The 20,738-nt window shown below is 44.2% G+C and overlaps 1 protein-coding gene across 3 annotated transcripts in view; it reads right to left on the reverse strand.

Annotated features, from left to right (window-relative positions):
- Positions 1-20,738, reverse strand: part of KCNIP2 (potassium voltage-gated channel interacting protein 2) — a 514,316-nt gene that overhangs the window by 234,894 nt on the left and 258,684 nt on the right. The window contains exon 1 of one of the 3 annotated variants that reach the window (XM_077258265.1): positions 4,211-5,908. The exons of the other annotated variants lie outside the window; for them this stretch is intronic. Within the exon in view, the coding sequence (XP_077114380.1) occupies positions 4,211-4,298 (88 nt within the window). The 5' untranslated portion in view covers positions 4,299-5,908. Of the gene's footprint in view, positions 1-4,210; positions 5,909-20,738 lie in introns of those variants that run through there. 3 annotated transcript variants of the gene reach the window in all.

Raw genomic sequence — 20,738 nt, forward strand, 5'->3', positions numbered from 1 at the left:
ATACAGCTCCCCCCTTGTATAACATCCAGTTCATTCCCCAGTACATACCATTCGTCCCTTCACTCCCTGGTGTAAAACAATCAGCGTCCCCCGCTGTATAATCAATGACCCCCTGCCATGCTGTTATTAACATGGTGCAGAGCTCCCAGAACCCGGCGCGGTCCTCTAATAGGAACCTCCAGGGTAACAAGTCCGTTCATTACATTTCTTCCCCCATTACCTGAGTGATATTATTGAGAAGTGTAAGGAACCGCAGCAACTCAGCGACAAAGTGGAGACCCCGTAATGTTACAGAGCGGGGGGACGAAAGCCAATGAGCAGAGGGTAGAAAAGTCACCATCGCTCTCTGACCCCATAACTGCAGAGTCCAGACCTCCTCTGGTATAACATCAGCACAAACACTGCTCCCCCACCAGGAGCTTCATGGCCGAGCAGCTGCATGCAGCCGTACATCACCAAGCACAATGCTGAGCGTCGGATGGAGTGGTGTAAAGCCGCCACCACTGGGCTCTGGAGGAGACGTGTTCTGTGCAGTGACGGATCACACTTCTCTATCTGCGTCTGATGGAGGAGTCTGGGTTTGGTGATTCCAGGAGGACGTTACCCCCTGACTGCATTGTGCCCCCTGTACAGATGGTGGAGGAGGATAATACTATGGGCTGTTATCAGGGCTCGGACCCTCAGTTACTGTGAAGGGAATCTGTCAGTAGGATCAACCCTCATCAGCCATCTATATGGACATGCAGGTCATAGATAGTTGAATAAAACGATATCTTGATGTCTGTGATCCGATGTTTTATTCTTAAGAAATCCACATTTTTCTTAATATGTAAATGAACTGTTAAGATCTGTGGGCCGGACATAGATCTCCCTGAGACTCCGCCTCCAGAGCTTATTTTAAATAAAAGGGGGCGTTACCAGTGTGAGACATGTAGACCAGGAGAGCAGACTGTCAGTCATTACTTGTCTCACACTGGTAACGCCCACTTTCATTTAAAATAAGCTCTGGAGGCGGAGTCTCAGGGAGATCTATGTCCGGCCCAGAGATCTTAACATCTCTTAAAATCATGGATTTTTGGGGAATAAGACATCGGATCGCAGATATCAAGGTGTCATTTTATTCAACACCCTGTGACTTTTGTGCCCATATAGACGGCCGAGGTCGGTTCATCCTACTGATCGATTCCTTTTATTTCTTCAGCACCAGACATTGAGGACAATTGTATCTTCAGCTTTGTGGGAACAGTTTGGGGTTCGCCCTTTGTTCCCCATGACTGCGCACAAGCTTCATACAGACATGGAGGGGGAACATGAGCGCACAGAGCCCGGACCTCAGCCCCATCGAACACCTAGACCGGAGATTGTGAGCCCGGACCCCCAAACATCAGGGTCTGACCCCACAAGTGCTCTCCTGGATGGAGGGGCAAAAAGTCCCACAGACGCCTCCAAAATGTAGAAGAGCGGGAGCCGTGATATCTGCAGAGGGCGACTCCATAGTAATGGATGTAGTAAGGGAGGTCAGAAAGGCTCCACTAGGAGAAATGTTACAATGTGGAGGGGGCACAACACCTTCCCCATAACATGTGTATATATATATATCCTACTATATTACTCCATTGCTGCACTATGTATGATCGGCATATGGCGCTACTATATGTTTTCTGTTTCTTCTGCCAAATGACATTCAGCTCTGCTACCGCTCATCCTCTGACATTCTCAGCTCTGCTACATCTCATCCTCTGACATTCTCAGCTCCTATCTCTCATCCTCACATTCTCAGCTCTGCTACATCTCATTCTCTGACATTCTCATCTCTGCTACCTCTCATCCTGACATTCTCAGCTCTGTATCTCTCATTCTCTGACATTCTGAGCACTGCTACACCTCATCCTCTGACATTCTCAGCTTTGCTACCTCTCATCCTCTGACACTCAGCTCTGCTACCTCTCATCCTCAGACATTCTGAGCTCTGCTACATATCATCTTCTGACATTCTCAACTCTGCTACCTCTCATCCTCTGACATTCTCAGCTCTGCTACATCTCATCCTCTGACATTCTCAGCTCTGCTACCTCTCATCCTCTGACATTCTCAGCTCTGCTACATCTCATCCTCTGACATTCTCAGCTCTGCTACATCTCATCCTCTGACATTCTCAGCTCTGCTATATCTTATCCTCTGACATTCTCAGCTCTGCTACATCTCATCCTCTGACATTCTCAGCTCTCCTACATCTCATCCTCTGACATTCTCAGCTCTGCTACCTCTCATCCTCTGACATTCTCAGCTCTGCTTTCTCTCATCCTCTGATTCTCAGCTCTGCTATATCTTATCCTCTGACATTCTCAGCTCTGCTACCTCTCATCCTCTGCCATTCTCAGCTCTGCTGTCTCTCATCCTCTGCCATTCTCAGCTCTGCTGTCTCTCATCCTCTGACATTCTCAGCTCTGCTATATCTTATCCTCTGACATTCTCAGCTCTGCTGTCTCTCATCCTCTGACATTCTCAGCTCTGCTATATCTTATCCTCTGACATTCTCAGCTCTGCTTCCTCTCATCCTCTGACATTCTCAGCTCTCCTACATCTCATCCTCTGACATTCTCAGCTTTGCTACATCTCATCTTCTGACATTCTCAGCTCTCCTACATCTCATCCTCTGACATTCTCAGCTCTGCTACCTCTCATCCTCTGACATTCTCAGCTTTGCTACATCTCATCTTCTGACATTCTCAGCTCTGCTATATCTCATCCTCTGACATTCTCAGCCCTGCTACAGCTCATCCTCTGACATTCTCAGCTCTGCAACATATATATACAGTATATATATATATATATATATATATATATATATATATATACATACTGTGTTTTCATTCATTTTATCCTCTTGACCTTGCTGTAGCAGCACTTTGCATATGGCGCCACGTGGAATCCATACCCCCCTGAGAAATATACAAGACACTTTTGAAAAACGTTGATGCAAATTAATATTTGAACCCGCGCGTCCATCTTTAGCAGCGCCGCGCGCCAAGTGTCCGTGTCAGCAGTGTTTGCTTATGTACTTAATGAAGAAAGAAATGCTACACTGGAAGTTTAACCCTACGGTGTAAATCCGCCGACTTCTGCTCTATCCCAGCTATGCCTTTCCTTCACTACATATAGAGATGTAGCAGAGCTGAGATTGTCACTTGGTGCAGCTGACTGTAAATCAGGATCAGTTCTTTGCGGTTTTGCATGCAATAAACTACCCCCCCCCCCCCCCCCGCATTATCTTAAAGGGGTTTTCAATTCAATTTGGCCAATTAGTTAGGGTCCTTTTGCTGCAACCTCAATGCTTTTGATATTGGTGACTAAACTCCCACCAAGAAGACATTAATAACATCCATTCAATGACTATGGAAGAAAAAAGGTTAAAAAATATCTAAAAAATAATACAAATACAAATTCAGCTCTGCTACATCTATACATAGACACTTGTAAAACGAAGGAATTCGTCATTACTTTCCTAGGGGGCTGCTTCATATATAGGATCATTTCCTCTCCTGCAGTCCCATGTAAAACCAAAGATGAAATACTATAATGGTAAACTAGTCCATTTGTAGATTGTAAGCTCTCACGAGCAGGGTCGTCTTATCTTGCTTTAATTATTGTATTGCTACCATTGTTACTTATGACTGTTGTGTTGGAAATTGTTAAACTGTAAAGTGCTGCAGAATATGTTGGCGCTATATAAATAAAGATTATTATTATTATTATTTACAAACTCAGCTCTGCTACATCTGTTTTATGTCAATCACCGTGACCAAACACTGTGTGACATCCGTGTAATTCCATATTCCAGCGCAGATACTGATCGGTTCCGCTATGGAAACCATTCGCTAGACCAAAAGTCAATCACTAGTTTTTAAAGTGAACCTCTCTGAGAATGCTGGTTCTTGTAGTCCTACTTATTTAGAATGCCACAGGTTGCTTCCTTACACACAAAAAAAGGCTCAGAGATCGACACGCTTTCCCTTTATCCCTCGGTTGACTTTGTATCTTTTTTTTCAATTGCATTAACTATGTAACAGATTGTATATTGTATCAACACAGGAAGCAGTAATTGTAAACAAATGACAAAGCCGGCTCTGCTACATCTGCAAATAGGTCACCCATGAGGCGATGCAGCAGATCTACACCACAGGTTTGTTTCTAGGATTCTGCACCCTACCTTGTGTCAGGGTCCCGGTAACAAAATGGTAAAAATATCGAGCAACTTTGCCGATCTGCCTCTTGCACCTCCTCTGGCACCGACTCATTTCGCTCCTTGTAACCGGCGACTGCAAAGGACAATGCCGAGCGTTCTCCGTTTCCCTGGCGAGAGCTGTAATAATCTCCTGGGCTGGAGGAAGGAATCAGAACCCAGGGAAAGCTCAAAGGAACCAAGGAAGATACCAAGTCCTGGCGAAATGCAATGTCCGCCCTCCCACGCGTTTCAGCAGAAATTCATTGGAAAGAGAAATTGCACCGATTTCCAGGCAACTTCACACTTTTCACCTTGGGTCTTCTGATTTTTTTTTTTCCCCTCCGGAGAAAAAAAAATGTTGCAATTGCAGCGTTGGATTTTTTTTCTTTTTTTTAAAAAAAATAAAAGTTATGTAGCAGGAAATAGGAAGGCGGCAAACGGGTTTTAAAAGCAAATGCAAAGGGGAAAAAAAAAGTGCAATTTTGCAGCAGCAGCGGAGATCAATGTGCGCGGAATATAAGTCATCATCACATGTGATGCTCAAACAGGCTGAGAGCTAAAAAACACCAGTTCATGCCACCGCTTCTGTGAACTGGAGGTGATTACGGTCGTCATGACAACCGCAGACTCTACGGGCCACGGCTAGCCAATAGCGGGAAACAGGAAAGGGTGTCTCGTCCCTTGTAAATGATGAAGGATGGGCAAAGTTTTTAAAGAAAGAGGACAAAAAAAAGGGAGGGGCGTGAAGACTTACGCAAAAGCCTGAAAAGCTCCATAGGCGATTGCTCAGGCGAACGTGCAATACAATACGTAAAAAAAAAAAAATCTCAGCAGAGGAATGAGTGGCACTTGATCGACAGTGATGTAGGTAAATGCTTGTACTGGGGATGTTGGAAATAATAGAGTCGTCTCCCTTGAGAGCTTGAAGAGCCGCTGCATTGACTGCAAGCAATTTTTTTTTAATTTTTTTATCGTAGTGATTTATCCATTTTTTTTTACATATTTTATTTCAAAATGGACTTTTTTTGCATTAAATCTAATGATATATTTTTAAAATAATACTTAGATTTTTTTTATTTATGTATTTTATTATTTTATTTTTGTATTCTTCAAGATTTTATTCATGTTGTTATATACAGTATGTCTTTTATTTTTTTATATATTTTGTTAATTTAGATTTTATTTAATTTAGATGTGTATCTTTATATAGGTATTTAGTATTGTGGCTTAAAGATGGATTTGTGACCCCTAAATATAGTAACTGTAGTTTCAATAAAATTTTCATTAAATTAACAGTACAAGCAAAAGGGTGAGAGAGAAGGTGGAGCAAACAGATACAGACTAACAGTGCTGCTCATTTATAGTGTTTCATCTCACCCTAAAGCTGGATTCACAGATACACTGCTCAGTACTGCTGTATATTGTCCTCCATGCTGCTTGCTTTGTAGTAAATGCTTTAATTAACCCCATATCTGGATTCACTTTTACCTTTTCTCAATAATGCGTATAATGTCATCCATACTATTGCTCCCTTGTAAGTGATTTGTCTCAACCAGAGGTAGATTCACAGCTACCCTGCTCACTACTGGTGTTTAATGTCCTTCATGCTGCAGCTTCTTACAAAGTGTTTTATTTAACTTCAAAGCTAGACTCACAGCTACATTATTCAATGCTGCTTATAATGTCCTCTATACTAGTGATTCCTAGTAAGTGTTGTATCCCATCACAGAGCTACACAGCTCTGTACTGCTGCATAACGTCATTAATACTGCTGCTTTCTAGTAAGCCTGTTATTTAACTCCAGAACTGGATTTACAGCTACCCTGCTTACTTCTGCTATTTAGTGTCCTCCATGATGCTGCTGCTTTCTAGTAAGCGCTTTTATTTCACCCCAGAACTGGGTTTACAGCTAATCTGCTCACTTCTGCTGCTTTCTAGTGGGTTAATTCACCTCAGAACTGGATTTACAGCTACTCTGCTCACGTCTGCTGTATAATGTCCTCCATGCTGTTGCTGTTTTTTAGTAAGTGCTTGTATTTGACCCCAGAACTTGATTTACAGCTATCCTGCTCACTTCTGCTGTCTATTGTCCTCCATGCTGCTGATTTCTAGTAAGTTGGTTATTTCACCCCAGAACTGGATTTACAGCTACCCTGCTCACTTCTGCTGTATAGTGTCATCCATGCTGCTTTCTAGTCAGTGCGTTATTTCACCCAAGAACTGGATTTACAACTACCTTACTCCCTTCTGCTGCACAGTGTCCTCCATGCTGTTGCTGCTGCTTTCTAGTAAGTAAACTATTTAGTCCCAGACCTGGATTTACAGATAACCTGCTCACTTCTGCTGTATAGTGCCTCCATGCTGCAGCTTTCTATTAAGTGCTTTTATTTCACCTTAGAACTGGATTTACAGTTACCATGCTCACTTCTGCTGTATAGTGTCCTCCATGCTGCTGCTGCTTTCTAGTCAGTGGGTTATTTCACCCTAGAACTGGATGTACAGCTACACCGTTCACTTCCGCTGTATAGTGTCATCGATGCTGCTGCTGTTTTCTAGTAATTGTGTTATTTCACATCAGACCTGGATTCACAGCTACACTACTCACTTCTGCTTTATAGTGTCATCCATGCTGCTGCTGCTTTCTAGTAAGTGCTTTCCTTTCAATACATAGCTGGATTCCCTGCTAAACTGTTCAGTTCTGCTTCATAATGTCACCCATGCTGCTGCAGCTTCTGAGCATGTGCTACATAGAGACAGGACAGGAATTCCTCCTGTGTCTGTGGACACATATCCTTTAGTCTCCATCCACTAGCTCAGAGACAACTTAAAATGAGAGACTGAGCCTGCATAGGGGTAAACTGTTGAAAACTGCAGCATACAACTCACATAATGGCCAGAAATATTGGTAATCCTCATGTATACATACGGGCAAGCTTATTCTAAAAAGTCACCTGAAAGAACAGGTGCAAGTTAAAAATAAGCTCCAGCTTGATCTACTGCAGCTAAAAACAACAACCTATAATTAACTTTATTATATTTTAATGAGAACCCATTTTAGTTGCAACTGGTAGAAATCAGTGAATCCCTCAGGGTCTGGTTATAGTGGGAAGTTGTGGCTGCTCATATGTTTATCCTGCAGCGGCCACTGCAGGGCAAGTGTGGTATTACAATCTAGCTATTTAATGGCTGATTATTTTCTTGTTTGATTATTTTCTTTCTTTTTTTTTTGTACATTTTATCAATGACAAAACTAGCAGAAAATAGTAAAAATGTACTAAAAAATCTTTAATAAAAGCCCTAAAAAGTAAAGAAAAATTTAGGGCTGTTTAACTATAACTTGTAAAAAAAAAAAAGGGGGTGATTAAATGGTTGATATACTGTAAACCAAGAGTCTATCTTACCTTTGTTTGCTCTGTTGGAGGGTGTAATCTACTGTTCTCTGGTATCAGCCATCAGGCAGGCTCTGTTCTTCAATGGAAAGGTTAACCGAAAGTCCAGAAAACTCAATGTCCCCCCATGACCAGTGCAGTGCAGAGACCCCTACAAAGGTTTCCATCCATATGTGAAGAACTGCGCATTATAGGGCAGCAGGCCATGTCTGTGCACATCTGCAGCTGTGAATGGAGGGTCTTCTCCTCCTGTTCATGCACAGATGTAATTAAAGGGGCATTTATTATTATTATTATTTATTTATATAGCACCATTAATTCCATGGTGCTGTACATGATGTACAGATTTGCAATCTGCAGCACGATTCTGCAGCGATGCATAGCTGGGTGCTGGCGATCTACACTTCTGCTTCTGTATACTGCATAGTGACATGCTCCATTAATGTCCATGCAGATCTAGTGGTAATGTGTTTGCAATCTGCCATTCTAAGGATCGCCAAGACTTAGAGGAAACTATTGGTTCTGATCAGAATCCCCTGAGAAATGTGTACAGACAACTGTCAAGTGTGATTATAATGCTGCCGTTAATGTGCATATACTGATGTAGCAGAGGTGACGTTGTGCAATGTAATTTCTCGCTATTTTTCACTTTAGATGAAGCCCCATGGAAAAAGCAGGTAGCAAATTGCATTATCACGGTGAATTGTGCCAGTTTACAAACTCAGCTCCGCAATGTCTGCTCTGCTACATCTAAGAAGCATATAAGCTAACATATTCACTGAATGTGGAGAATATCCGGCTCCCAGGGATTAGGACACATTGACGGGGCCGAGTCCTCCATGAAAAATGCATGTTATGGGACTTCATAAAGTGGTAGCAGTGCGCAGCGTATCGTGTAATGCAGTCACGTCTCCGGCCCGGCAGAGCTCACCGTGTGCGGCAGCGGATGGTGCAAGAGGCTGCAAATAGCAGGAAGGAACACAAAGATCTCAAATGGGTACATGCTGTAGTGGTGAGGAGCGGGTAATGGAGGTCTAACGATACATGCCGACTGTGTGTGACCTGCCCCGAGGCTAATGTGTGCAATTCATAAGGAAAATACAATGTAATATCAGTGTGACATTGCTCAAATAACAGCACCACAGTGCCCCATAACACCGCCATATAGTGCCCCATAACACCGCCATATAGTGCCCCATAACACCGCCATAGAGTGTCCCATAACACTACCATATAGTGCCCACATAACACCGCCATATAGTACCCCATAATACTGCCATATAGTCAGGGCCGGCGTTAGGGGCAGGCAGACTAGGCAGCTGCCTGGGGCCCCCGCTGCCCTAGGGGCCCCCAGCCAGGGGCAGACATACTGCTGATGGCTCTGCTCCAGGGCCCAGAGGTGGAGGGGGGCCCCTGCAGGCAGGCCCGGTATCATGCAGGGTCGGGCCCCTCTCACTCCCTCCTGTAATCACGGAACACCGAGTGTCGGGGAGAGAGCGGGGCGCGAAGTGCAGGAGATCAAAAAGGGGGCGTGTCATGCAGGGAGAGACGCTGGCCAATGAACGCTTTCCTTACCTCACAGTGACCAGACTGAGGAGAGCGCTCACTGGCTGCCGTCTGTCCCCCTGCATGGAGCGTCCCAATGGTGAGTACTCACCTACAGTCAGGGGCCCCGCTGCACAGCACATAGAGCCATCAGTGGAGGAAGAGCAGGACTTACAGGGGGTCTTCTGCTCCCAGGACTTACAGGGGGTCTTCTGCTCCCAGGACTTACAGGGGGTCTTCTGCTCCCTCCACTGTTCTGTTCAGAGCAGGCTGCAGCGTCTCCTCACAGAGAAGAGATGGGGGAGGAGCTCACTGCAGGGGCAGCACGGCAGCAAAATGTATGCGGTGAAGTGACCTGAAGAGTAATGTGCAGTTATAGTGCTCTTTATAACTTATCTCTTTATAATTTTAGTCATGGAACTGTTTGAATTTGAGTCTTTTCCTCCCTTACTGGGAATTTATCATCAGGTGCTGCCTGCTCTGTGCCCCATCCCCCACAGTGGGGTCTGCAGCCCTCTCCAGCTGAACTGACCTGCAGGGCTCATCTGACCACCTATACAAGATTAGTATGTATGTATGTATATGCTTGTATATGTATGTGTGCATCTGTGTGTATCTATGTGTATGTTTCTATCTGTGTGTATCTGTGTATGTACAGTATATGTGTGTATGTATGGTATAGTTGTATGGCTGTGTGTGTATGCATGTACAGTATGTGTGTATCTGTGTATGTGAAATAAATTGTATGGATATATGGTATATATGTATGTTTATGTGCATGTACATACAGTATATGTGTATGTATATGTGTGTGCGGTATGTGTATATACTGTATGTGTATATGTACGGTACGTGTATGTGTATCTGTATGTTCGGTATATGTGTGTGTATGCATGTACGGTATATGTATGTACAGTATGTGCATTTGGGTGTATTTTATATGTATGTACGGTATGTGTGTACTATATGTATATAACTGTATCTGTGTATGTACGGTATATGTGTGTGTATCTGTGTGTATGTACGGTATATGTGTGTACGGCACTTGTGTGAATGTACGGTATATGTGTGTACGGCACTTGTGTGAATGTATGGTATATGCATGTGTGTATGTACGGTATGTGTATGTATGATGGTATATGTATGTGTATTTGTGTGTATGTATGGTATATGTATGTACGGTATATATATACTATCTGTGTATATAACTGTATGTGTGTATGCATGTAAGGTGTATGTCTATGTATGTACGGTATGTGTATCTGTGTGTATGTATGGTATATGTATGTGTTTGCATATACTGTATTTGTATGTGTATCTGTGTGTATGTACGGTGTATGTATGTGTATTTGTGTGTATGTATGGTATATGTATGTACGGTATGTGTATACTATCTGTGTATATAACTGTATGTGTGTATGCATGTAAGGTGTATGTCTGTGTATGTACGGTATGTGTATCTATGTGTATGTACGGTGTATGTATGTACAGTATATGCTGGAACAAAAATCATTGTTCTCATCAGCACATCGCCCAGTTAAAACTGCAGATATTCTGCTAAGATGATACTGTATGGGGACAGATTGATTTACTAGTGATCATTCTGTCCCCAGCCAGTGTAAAGAGGCTGGAAACAAGTGGCGAATGACTTCAATATTGTTGATCACGCTCGTTTAGTGGCCTGAAATCAGCGCATGTAGCTACAACCAAAATGTTTCTGTTGGTGCAATATGTTAGCATTTGGGGCCCCATTTTAAACTTTTGCCTAGGGCCCCACTTTGCCTAAAATCGGCCCTGCATATAGTGCCCCATAACACCGCCATATAGTACCCCATAATACTGCCATATAGTGCCCCATAACACCGCCATATAGTGCCCATAATACCGCCATATAGTGCCCCATAACACTGCCATATAGTGCCCACATAACACGTTCATATAGTGCCCAAATAATACTGCCATATAGTGCCGACATAACACCATCATATAGTGCCCCCAAAGCACCGCCATATAGTGCCCACATAACACTGCCATATAGTACCCCATAAGACTGACATATAGTGCCCCCATAACACTGTCATATAGTGCCCACATAATACTGCCATATAGTGCCCACATAACACTGCCATATAGTGCCCACATAACACTGCCATATAGTGGCCACATGATACTGCTATATAGTGCCCACATAACACTGCCATATAGTGCCCACATAACACTGCCATATAATGCCCACATATCACTGCCATATAGTGCCCCCATAACACCGTCATATAGTGCCCCCATAACACTGCCATATAGTGCCCCCATAACACCGTCATATAGTGCCCACATAACACCATCATATACTGTAGTGGCCCCATAGCACCGCCATATAGTGCCCACATAACACTGCCATATAGTGCCCACATAACACTGCCATATAGTGGCCACATGATACTGCTATACAGTGCCCACATAACACTGCCATATAGTGCCCACATAACACTGCCATATAATGCCCACATATCACTGCCATATAGTGCCCCCATAACACCGTCATATAGTGCCCCCATAACACTGCCATATAGTGCCCCCATAACACCGTCATATAGTGCCCACATAACACCATCATATACTGTAGTGCCCACATAACACTGTCAAATAGTGCCCACATAACACCGTCATATAGTGCCCACATAACACCGTCATATAGTGCCCCCATAGCACCACCATATACTGTAGTGCCCACATAACATTGCCATACAGTGCCGACATAATACCAACATATAATGCTCCCATAGCACCGCCATATAGTGCCCACATAACACTCAGAATTTATGACAAGAGAGGCGCACTCTATAATAAATGTCAAATGGTGCTCAGAGGAAAAAATCAATGCAACAATGTTTATGTGACCTCTGGCACTCAAAAAGTACAACTTGCTTTGTTTCAACATAAAGGGTTTAATCACTACCGGTCATATTAACATCATCCAACGTTTCGGCTTTTTTTTAGCCTTTTTCAAGGAAGTCTACAACAATAAACAATAATAGGTCAAAAAAATATCATATACAGGGTACTCAGTACCTTATAGAAGTACCATGCAGAGCCAGATGGTAGTGAAAGATCTCAGCAAAAAGTCACCAGAAATAAGTGAATTGATGTCTCAGTAATTCTATATATACATGTGGGAAAAAGTACACAAAGTGAAAACAATACCATATGAAACCTTGCGGAGGTCTCAAGAAACCAAAAAATAAGAATAAGCAACACCGTGCTGCCATAACTGGCTAAAAGAAATAAGGGAAACCTCTATATACCATAGGTAGGAGCGCAACTGATACCTGTATAAAGACTTCATCTGTGAATAGCTAAAGGGGAATCAGCCAATCCTGTTGCAAAAAATAAGAGGAATCCCTCTGATGTAAGGCCGATATACATCTAGCAATAAATAAGCAGCCTGACAAGTAAATACCTTAGTCCATGTGCGTCCTAGAGAGACCGGTAAGTGTGCTGGCCTGCAGTGGTGAATGAAGCCGTGAAGTGGATATAAATGTAGCAAAGACCGTTACGTCATATCCGGTCACCGCTATGTACTGTGCTGAATATGAGAAACGAAAGTAGGCGCATGCGCAGAGCGAGTAAGCAAACTGAAGTAAATGGAGTCTCATATGTGGCGCCAATCACTATGGCCGGGCATAAAAAACGTTGCAAAAATAAAAATAATGTAAAAATCTAGTAGGCGAAAATCCACGCCGAATGTAGATATGGCCCATTAAAACTAAAACTAATAAGGGCTCTAAACGCTTGATGATGGTAACCCACCTGAGCTTGAATACGCAGAGATAGAAAGAAAAAACACCCGTGCCGGTATATGACAGGAGACACAGACTAGGGAAAAGAAAAGGAAAAAATAAACTATAAAGACATAGATAAATGTAAACCATTTGTTTAGCATTATAATAATTATAATTCATTACATATTCCCGTCAATATATAAATGAGAGGACGTGTCCCCTAGTAGAAAGACAGATCAAAATAGCAGATTATTCAAATCATGTGGGCATCTGAAAAAACCCAAGAAACATACAATTATAATACAATATATGATAGGACAATTTGTCCGTAATAATAAACCTCAATGGGGAATTACCTCATATTCCCTATTCATGCCCAAGGGATGCAATGTTTGGAGTGTAAAAATCCAAAAGGATTCCCTCTCCTTTAATTTTAACACTCTATTTCCGCCCCGTCTCAGTGGGGGAATACTCTCTAGGACCTGGAATCTCAGCTGAGATATAGAATGTCCCGCTGATAAAAAATGTGCGGGGACCGGCAATAAGGTACGTCCACGGCGAATCGTGGACTTGTGTTGAGAGATACGGTCTCGGATATGTTGAGTGGTTTCCCCAACATATCCGAGACCGCACGGACATTTAACCAAATATACGACAAAGGCAGAGTCGCATGTAAAGAAACCTCTGATGGGGAACAATTTACCGGACCGTGGATGTGAAAAAGTCTCCCCTTTCATAACATTAGAGCATTGCGAACAACTGAGACACGGGAATGTGCCCCTTCTTTGCGTAGTCAATGTGGTTTGTCTCAAATCCCTTCTATTTGTACCTACATCCGCTTTCACCAGAATATTGCTAATATTTTGTGATTTTTTTATAACATAGTAAAGGCAGTGTCATCAATTCTGGAATAGAGGGATAGGCTCTATTCAATAGAGGCCAATGTTCTAAAATGGAGCCTTTAAGATAATTCGTGTAGGGATGGTAGGTGGTTACACACGTTACTCTTTTAGTCCTTTGAGGACGAACCTGTAGTTGATCAGAGGTACTCTTGAGAGCCGAGGGGGGATAACCACGAGCCCTAAATTTTGTTTGCATCTCCTGTATCCGCTGTTCCTTTACATCTGGTCTAGTGACTATCCGTTTAATTCGTTCAAATTGTGACTTTGGTAAAGATTTTTTCACATGAGTAGGGTGACAACTTGAAAATTCCAATAAGCTATTCCTATCAGTGCTTTTTATATATAGGTCAATATCAAGTGTCCCATCTTCCTTCAAGATCACCAAAGTGTCTAGGAAACTCACTTTCTGAGGATCCTTGGTCATGGTAAAGGTCAAATTGGGTACCATAGTATTCATATCGCAGAAGAATTGTGTAAGGGATGACTCGTCACCCTTCCATATCAAAAAAACGTCATCTATAAAGCGTTTCCAGCACACTGAGTGCTGGATAAACAAATGATGTGTGTAAACAAATTTTTCTTCAAAAAATGCCATTAAAATATTTGCGTATGGAGGCGCGACTTTTTGAGTGCCAGAGGTTACATAAACATTGCCCACATAACACTGTCACATAGTGCCCACTTAACACTGCCATATAGTGCCCACATAGCACCATCATATAGTGCACAAATAACAGTGCCGTATAGTGCCCACATAACACCATCAATTAGTGCTCACATAACACTGTCAGGGCTGTCCCACACGTCCAGATAATTCTGGTACCGGAATAAATCGGTACCGGAGTTATCCGTGTGCCTGGGAACTCACGGAGGCCATACGTGCGGCACACGTGTGCCGCCCGTATGGCGAGTGGGTACCACACGGAGCGTGTGGTACCCACTCTGCATCATGCTGAAGCCGCGATTCATATGTTCCCTGCAGCAGCGTTTGCTGCAGAGAAAATATGAATAATAGTGTTTAAAATAAAGATCTATGTGTCCGCCGCCCTCCCACCCCCTGTGCGCCCCCCCGCTGGTCAGAAAATACTTACCCGGGTCCCCTGTCGGCTGTCGCTCCTTCCTGGTCTGGCCGCGGCTTCTAGTGTATGCGGTCACGTGGGGCCGATCATTTACAGTCATGAATATGTGGCTCCACCTCCCATAGGGGCGGAGCCGACTATTCATGATTGTAAATGATCGGCCCCACGTGACCACATACAGTAAGCCGCGGCCAGACCAGGAAGGAGCGACAGCCGACGGGGGACCCGGGTATTTTCTGACCAGCGGGGGGGCGCACAGGGGGTGGGAGGGCGGCGGACACATAGATCTTTATTTTAAACACTATTATTCATATTTTCTCTGCAGCAAACGCTGCTGCAGGGAACATATGAATCGCGGCTTCAGCACCATGTGGGGGGGACAGCGCTTACTGTAGCGCTGTCTCCTGCACGCACACGGACCCCAGACGGAGAACGTCCGTGTGAGGTCCGTGTTTTACACGGACCCATTGACTCTATTGGGTCCGTGTAATACGTGCGCTCCCACGAACACTGACATGTCTCCGTGTTTGGCACACGGAGACACGGTCCGCAAAAAATCAATGACATCTGAACAGATGCATTGATTTTTATGGGTCTACGTGTGTCAGTGTCTCCGGTACGTGAGGAAACTGTCACCTCACGTACCGGAATCACTGACGTGTGAAACCGGCCTGATATAGTGGCCCATAACACTGCCATATTGTGCCCACATAACACCGTCATATAGTGCCCACATAACACTGCCATATAGTGCCGAAATAACACTGACATATAGTGCCCCCATAACACTGCCATATTGTGCCCACATAACACCGTCATATAGTGCCCACATAACATTGACATATAGTGGCCACATAACATTGTCATTACATGTCTATATTATGCCACCACATGGTGCCTACATAATACTGACATACAGTGCTCACATAACATCTATATATTACTGACATACATAATACTGCATATGGTGCTTACATAATACTGATACACAATGACTACATAATACTGTCACACAGAGCCCAGTCAGTACTGTCATTAAGTGTCTACATAATACTGCCATACAAGGCCTATGTAATCCTGCCATATGGTGTCCACATAACAATGTGCCTACATAATTCTGCCATACAGCACCTACATAAAGCACTCATACAGCGCCCACACAATGTTTACATAATGTTGCCATATAAATGACATTGTCCTACTTTGTGAGAGTAGAGACTCTATGGTCTTTAAATAAAGAGGAGAACAATAATAAAGGGTTTGCATCAGATTTTTCTAGCTGCAGCGCCACCTTCATTCATGGTTGTATGAGGTATTACAGCTCAGCTCATCCCATGCTGCAATACCAGACATGACCACTTGATAAAGGTGGCGCTGCTTCCAGGAATAAAATCCGACCCTAGTTTCCAGTCTCCTATAACCCCGCTGACATGAGTCAGAATGATTTCACGTCTCGGTGGTGCGCTTGGCCTCTCCGCTCGTCCTTTTTTCCAGGCTCAGGTTTGCACTGACCGTGCTGTCTACAGATGAGCTCAGTCATCGGGTAGATGGATTTCAATTACGTTCTGGTAACACAAGAGCGGACAGGCAATCATTGCCGCGCTGTCTCGGGTTCCCGCCTGCCGCTTTCTCAGCGCCCCGCTTGTGCTCAGATGAACTGCAATTGAAACAAGATTAGCGTCAGGAACAGATGAATGGCGGCATTCTCGCCTGGGCGGCCGCGGCACGCAGCGGGGTGCAGACGACTCAGCCGCCCATACATTACATGCACATATTCTATCAGTCTCGCTCTTAAAGCTCCGCAACCTTCTATGTGGGAAATTCATGTATCCGGGAAAGCTGAGTACAAACCAATATCTGTGCTCAGGGTCGGACTGGTCCACCGGGAGACCGGTAAAATCCCCGGTGGGCCCCAGACACCCCAGTCCGACCCTGTCTGTGCTCCACACTCCCATGCCCTGGGTTCCATCTCTGTATCTAGAGACACTCTGCTGGGAGACGCTTATGCTACATGTGTCTATATATTGCCTCCTAGTGGTTTTGGTGTAAATTGCAGCCTGGTAATGGTTATGTTGGCATGTCACAGTAATGTATTGAATATTGGAGAAATTAGAATCTCTAAAGTCTAGGTACACCTCTGCCCAATTGTTTGTATTGTTTATTATTATTAGGAAATTAAACAGCTTTCAAAACAGCATTTTCTACTGCAGAGACTGTAAATTCTTTATTTAGCTGTGGGATCTGCAAAAATGTTAGAAATTCATCCTAGTTCCTGCCGGCTCTCTGCTCCCCCAATTCTCCCAGTGTTACACATAGCAGGAGGGAACTGGTTGTACCCAGATCTGCAGTTGAAAGGGGAGAAATGTATCTTGAAATACACAGGAAAAAAAAAGACTATAGACAAGGAGGAACATGCAGAGGAAATCAGTGCAGTGTTGGAGCCGTGCTGATACATGAAAATAAGCGAAGACAACAATCTGGATAGACACAAAACTGATATCCAGCGTATATTTCTAGGAGGGACACAGACCTCACATGAAGCCTATATTACTAGGAGAGAAACACAGACCTCACATCCAGCCTATATTACTGGGAGAGACACACAGACCTCACATCCAGCCTATATTATCGGGAGAGAAACACAGACCTCACATCCAGCCTATATTACTGGGAGAGACACACAGAGCTCACATCCAGCCTATATTATCGGGAGAGAAACACAGACCTCACATCCAGCCTATATTACTGGGAGAGACACACAGACCTCACATCCAGCCTATATTATCGGGAGAGAAACACAGACCTCACATCCAGCCTATATTACTGGGAGAGACACACAGACCTCACATCCAGCCTATATTACTGGGAGAGACACACAGACCTCACATCCAGCCTATATTATCGGGAGAGAAACACAGACCTCACATCCAGCCTATATTACTGGGAGAGACACACAGAGCTCACATCCAGCCTATATTACTGCGAGAGACACACAGACCTCACATCCAGTCTATATTACTGGGAGACACACAGACCTCACATCCAGCCTATATTACTGGGAGACACGCATAGACCTCACATCCAGCCTATATTACTGGTAGAGACACACAGACCTCACATCCAGCCTATATTACTGGGAGAGACACACAGACCTCACATCCAGCCTATATTACTGGGAGACACACAGACCTCACATCCAGCCTATATTACTGAGAGAAACACACAGACCTCACATCCAGCCTATATTACTGGGAGAGACACACAGACCTCACATCCAGTCTATATTACTGGGAGACACACAGACCTCACATCCAGCCTATATTACTGGGAGAGACACATAGACCTCACATCCAGCCTATATTACTGGTAGACACACAGACCTCACATCCAGCCTATATTACTGAGAGAAACACACAGACCTCACATCCAGCCTATATTACTGGGAGAGACACACAGACCTCACATCCAGCTTATATTACTGGGAGAAATACACCAGGCTTACTTCCAGCCTATATTACTGGGAGACACACACAGACCTCACATCCAGCCTATATTAGTGGGAGACACACAGGCCTCACATCCAGCCTATATTAGTGGGAGACACACAGACCTCACATCCAGCCTATATTATCAGGAGAGACACACAGACCTCACATCCAGCCTATATTACTGGGAGAGACACACAGACCTCACATCCAGCCTATATTACTGGAAGAGACACACAGACCTCACATCCAGCCTATATTACTGGGAGAGACACACAGAGCTCACATCCAGCCTATATTACTGGGAGAGACACATAGACCTCATATCCAGCCTATATTACTGGGAGACACACAGACCTCACATCCAGCCTATATTACTGGGAGACACACAGACCTCACATCCAGCCTATATTACTGGGAGAGACACACAGACCTCACATCCAGCCTATATTACTGGGAGAGACACACAGACCTCACATCCAGCCTATATTACTGGGAGACACACAGACCTCACATCCAGCCTATATTACTGGGAGAGACACACAGACCTCACATCCAGCCTATATTACTGGGAGACACACAGACCTCACATCCAGCCTATATTACTGGGAGAGACACACAGACCTCACATCCAGCCTATATTACTGGGAGAGACACCCAGACCTCACATCCAGCCTATATTACTGGGAGACACACAGACCTCACATCCAGTCTATATTACTGGGAGAGACACACAGACCTCACATCCAGCCTATATTACTGGGAGACACACAGACCTCACATCCAGCCTATATTACTGAGAGAAACACACAGACCTCACATCCAGCCTATATTACTGGGAGAAATACACCAAGCTTACTTCCAGCTTATATTACTGGGAGAGACACACAGACCTCACATCCAGCCTATATTACTGGGAGACACACAGACCTCACATCCAGCCTATATTACTGGGAGGGACACACAGACCTCACATCCAGCCTATATTACCGAGAGAAACACACAGACCTCACATCCAGCCTATATTACTGGGAGAAATACACCAAGCTTACTTCCAGCCTATATTACTGGGTGAGACACACAGACCTCACATCCAGCCTATATTACTGGGAGACACACAGACCTCACATCCAGCCTATATTAACGGGGAGAGACACACAGACCTCACATCCAGCTTATATTACTGGGAGAAATACACCAGGCTTACTTCCAGCCTATATTACTGGGAGACACACACAGACCTCACATCCAGCCTATATTAGTGGGAGACACACAGGCCTCACATCCAGCCTATATTAGTGGGAGACACACAGACCTCACATCCAGCCTATATTATCAGGAGAGACACACAGACCTCACATCCAGCCTATATTACTGGGAGAGACACACAGACCTCACATCCAGCCTATATTACTGGAAGAGACACACAGACCTCACATCCAGCCTATATTACTGGGAGAGACACACAGAGCTCACATCCAGCCTATATTACTGGGAGAGACACATAGACCTCATATCCAGCCTATATTACTGGGAGAGACATACATAGCTCACATCCAGCCAATATTACTGGGAGGGACACACAGAACTCACATCCAGCTTATATTACAAAGAGAAACACACAGACATCACATCCAGCCTATATTACTGGGAGAGACAAACAGACCTCACATTCAGCCTATATTACTGGGAGACACACACAGACCTCACATCCAGCCTATATTAGTGGGAGACACACAGGCCTCACATCCAGCCTATATTAGTGGGAGACACACAGACCTCACATCCAGCCTATATTATCAGGAGAGACACACAGACCTCACATCCAGCCTATATTACTGGGAGAGACACACAGACCTCACATCCAGCCTATATTACTGGAAGAGACACACAGACCTCACATCCAGCCTATATTACTGGGAGAGACACACAGAGCTCACATCCAGCCTATATTACTGGGAGAGACACATAGACCTCATATCCAGCCTATATTACTGGGAGACACACAGACCTCACATCCAGCCTATATTACTGGGAGAGACACATAGACTTCATATCCAGCTTATATTACTGGGAGAGACACACAGACCTCACATCCAACCTATATTACTGGGAGAGACATACATAGCTCACATCCAGCCAATATTACTGGGAGGGACACACAGAACTCACATCCAGCTTATATTACAAAGAGAAACACACAGACATCACATCCAGCCTATATTACTGGGAGAGACAAACAGACCTCACATTCAGCCTATATTACTGGGAGAGACATACAGACCTCACATCCAGTGTATATTACTGGGAGAGACACACAGACCTCACATCCAG

The sequence above is a fragment of the Ranitomeya variabilis genome, chromosome 4, assembly GCF_051348905.1.
Source record: "Ranitomeya variabilis isolate aRanVar5 chromosome 4, aRanVar5.hap1, whole genome shotgun sequence".
NCBI classification, from domain to species: Eukaryota; Metazoa; Chordata; class Amphibia; order Anura; family Dendrobatidae; genus Ranitomeya; species Ranitomeya variabilis.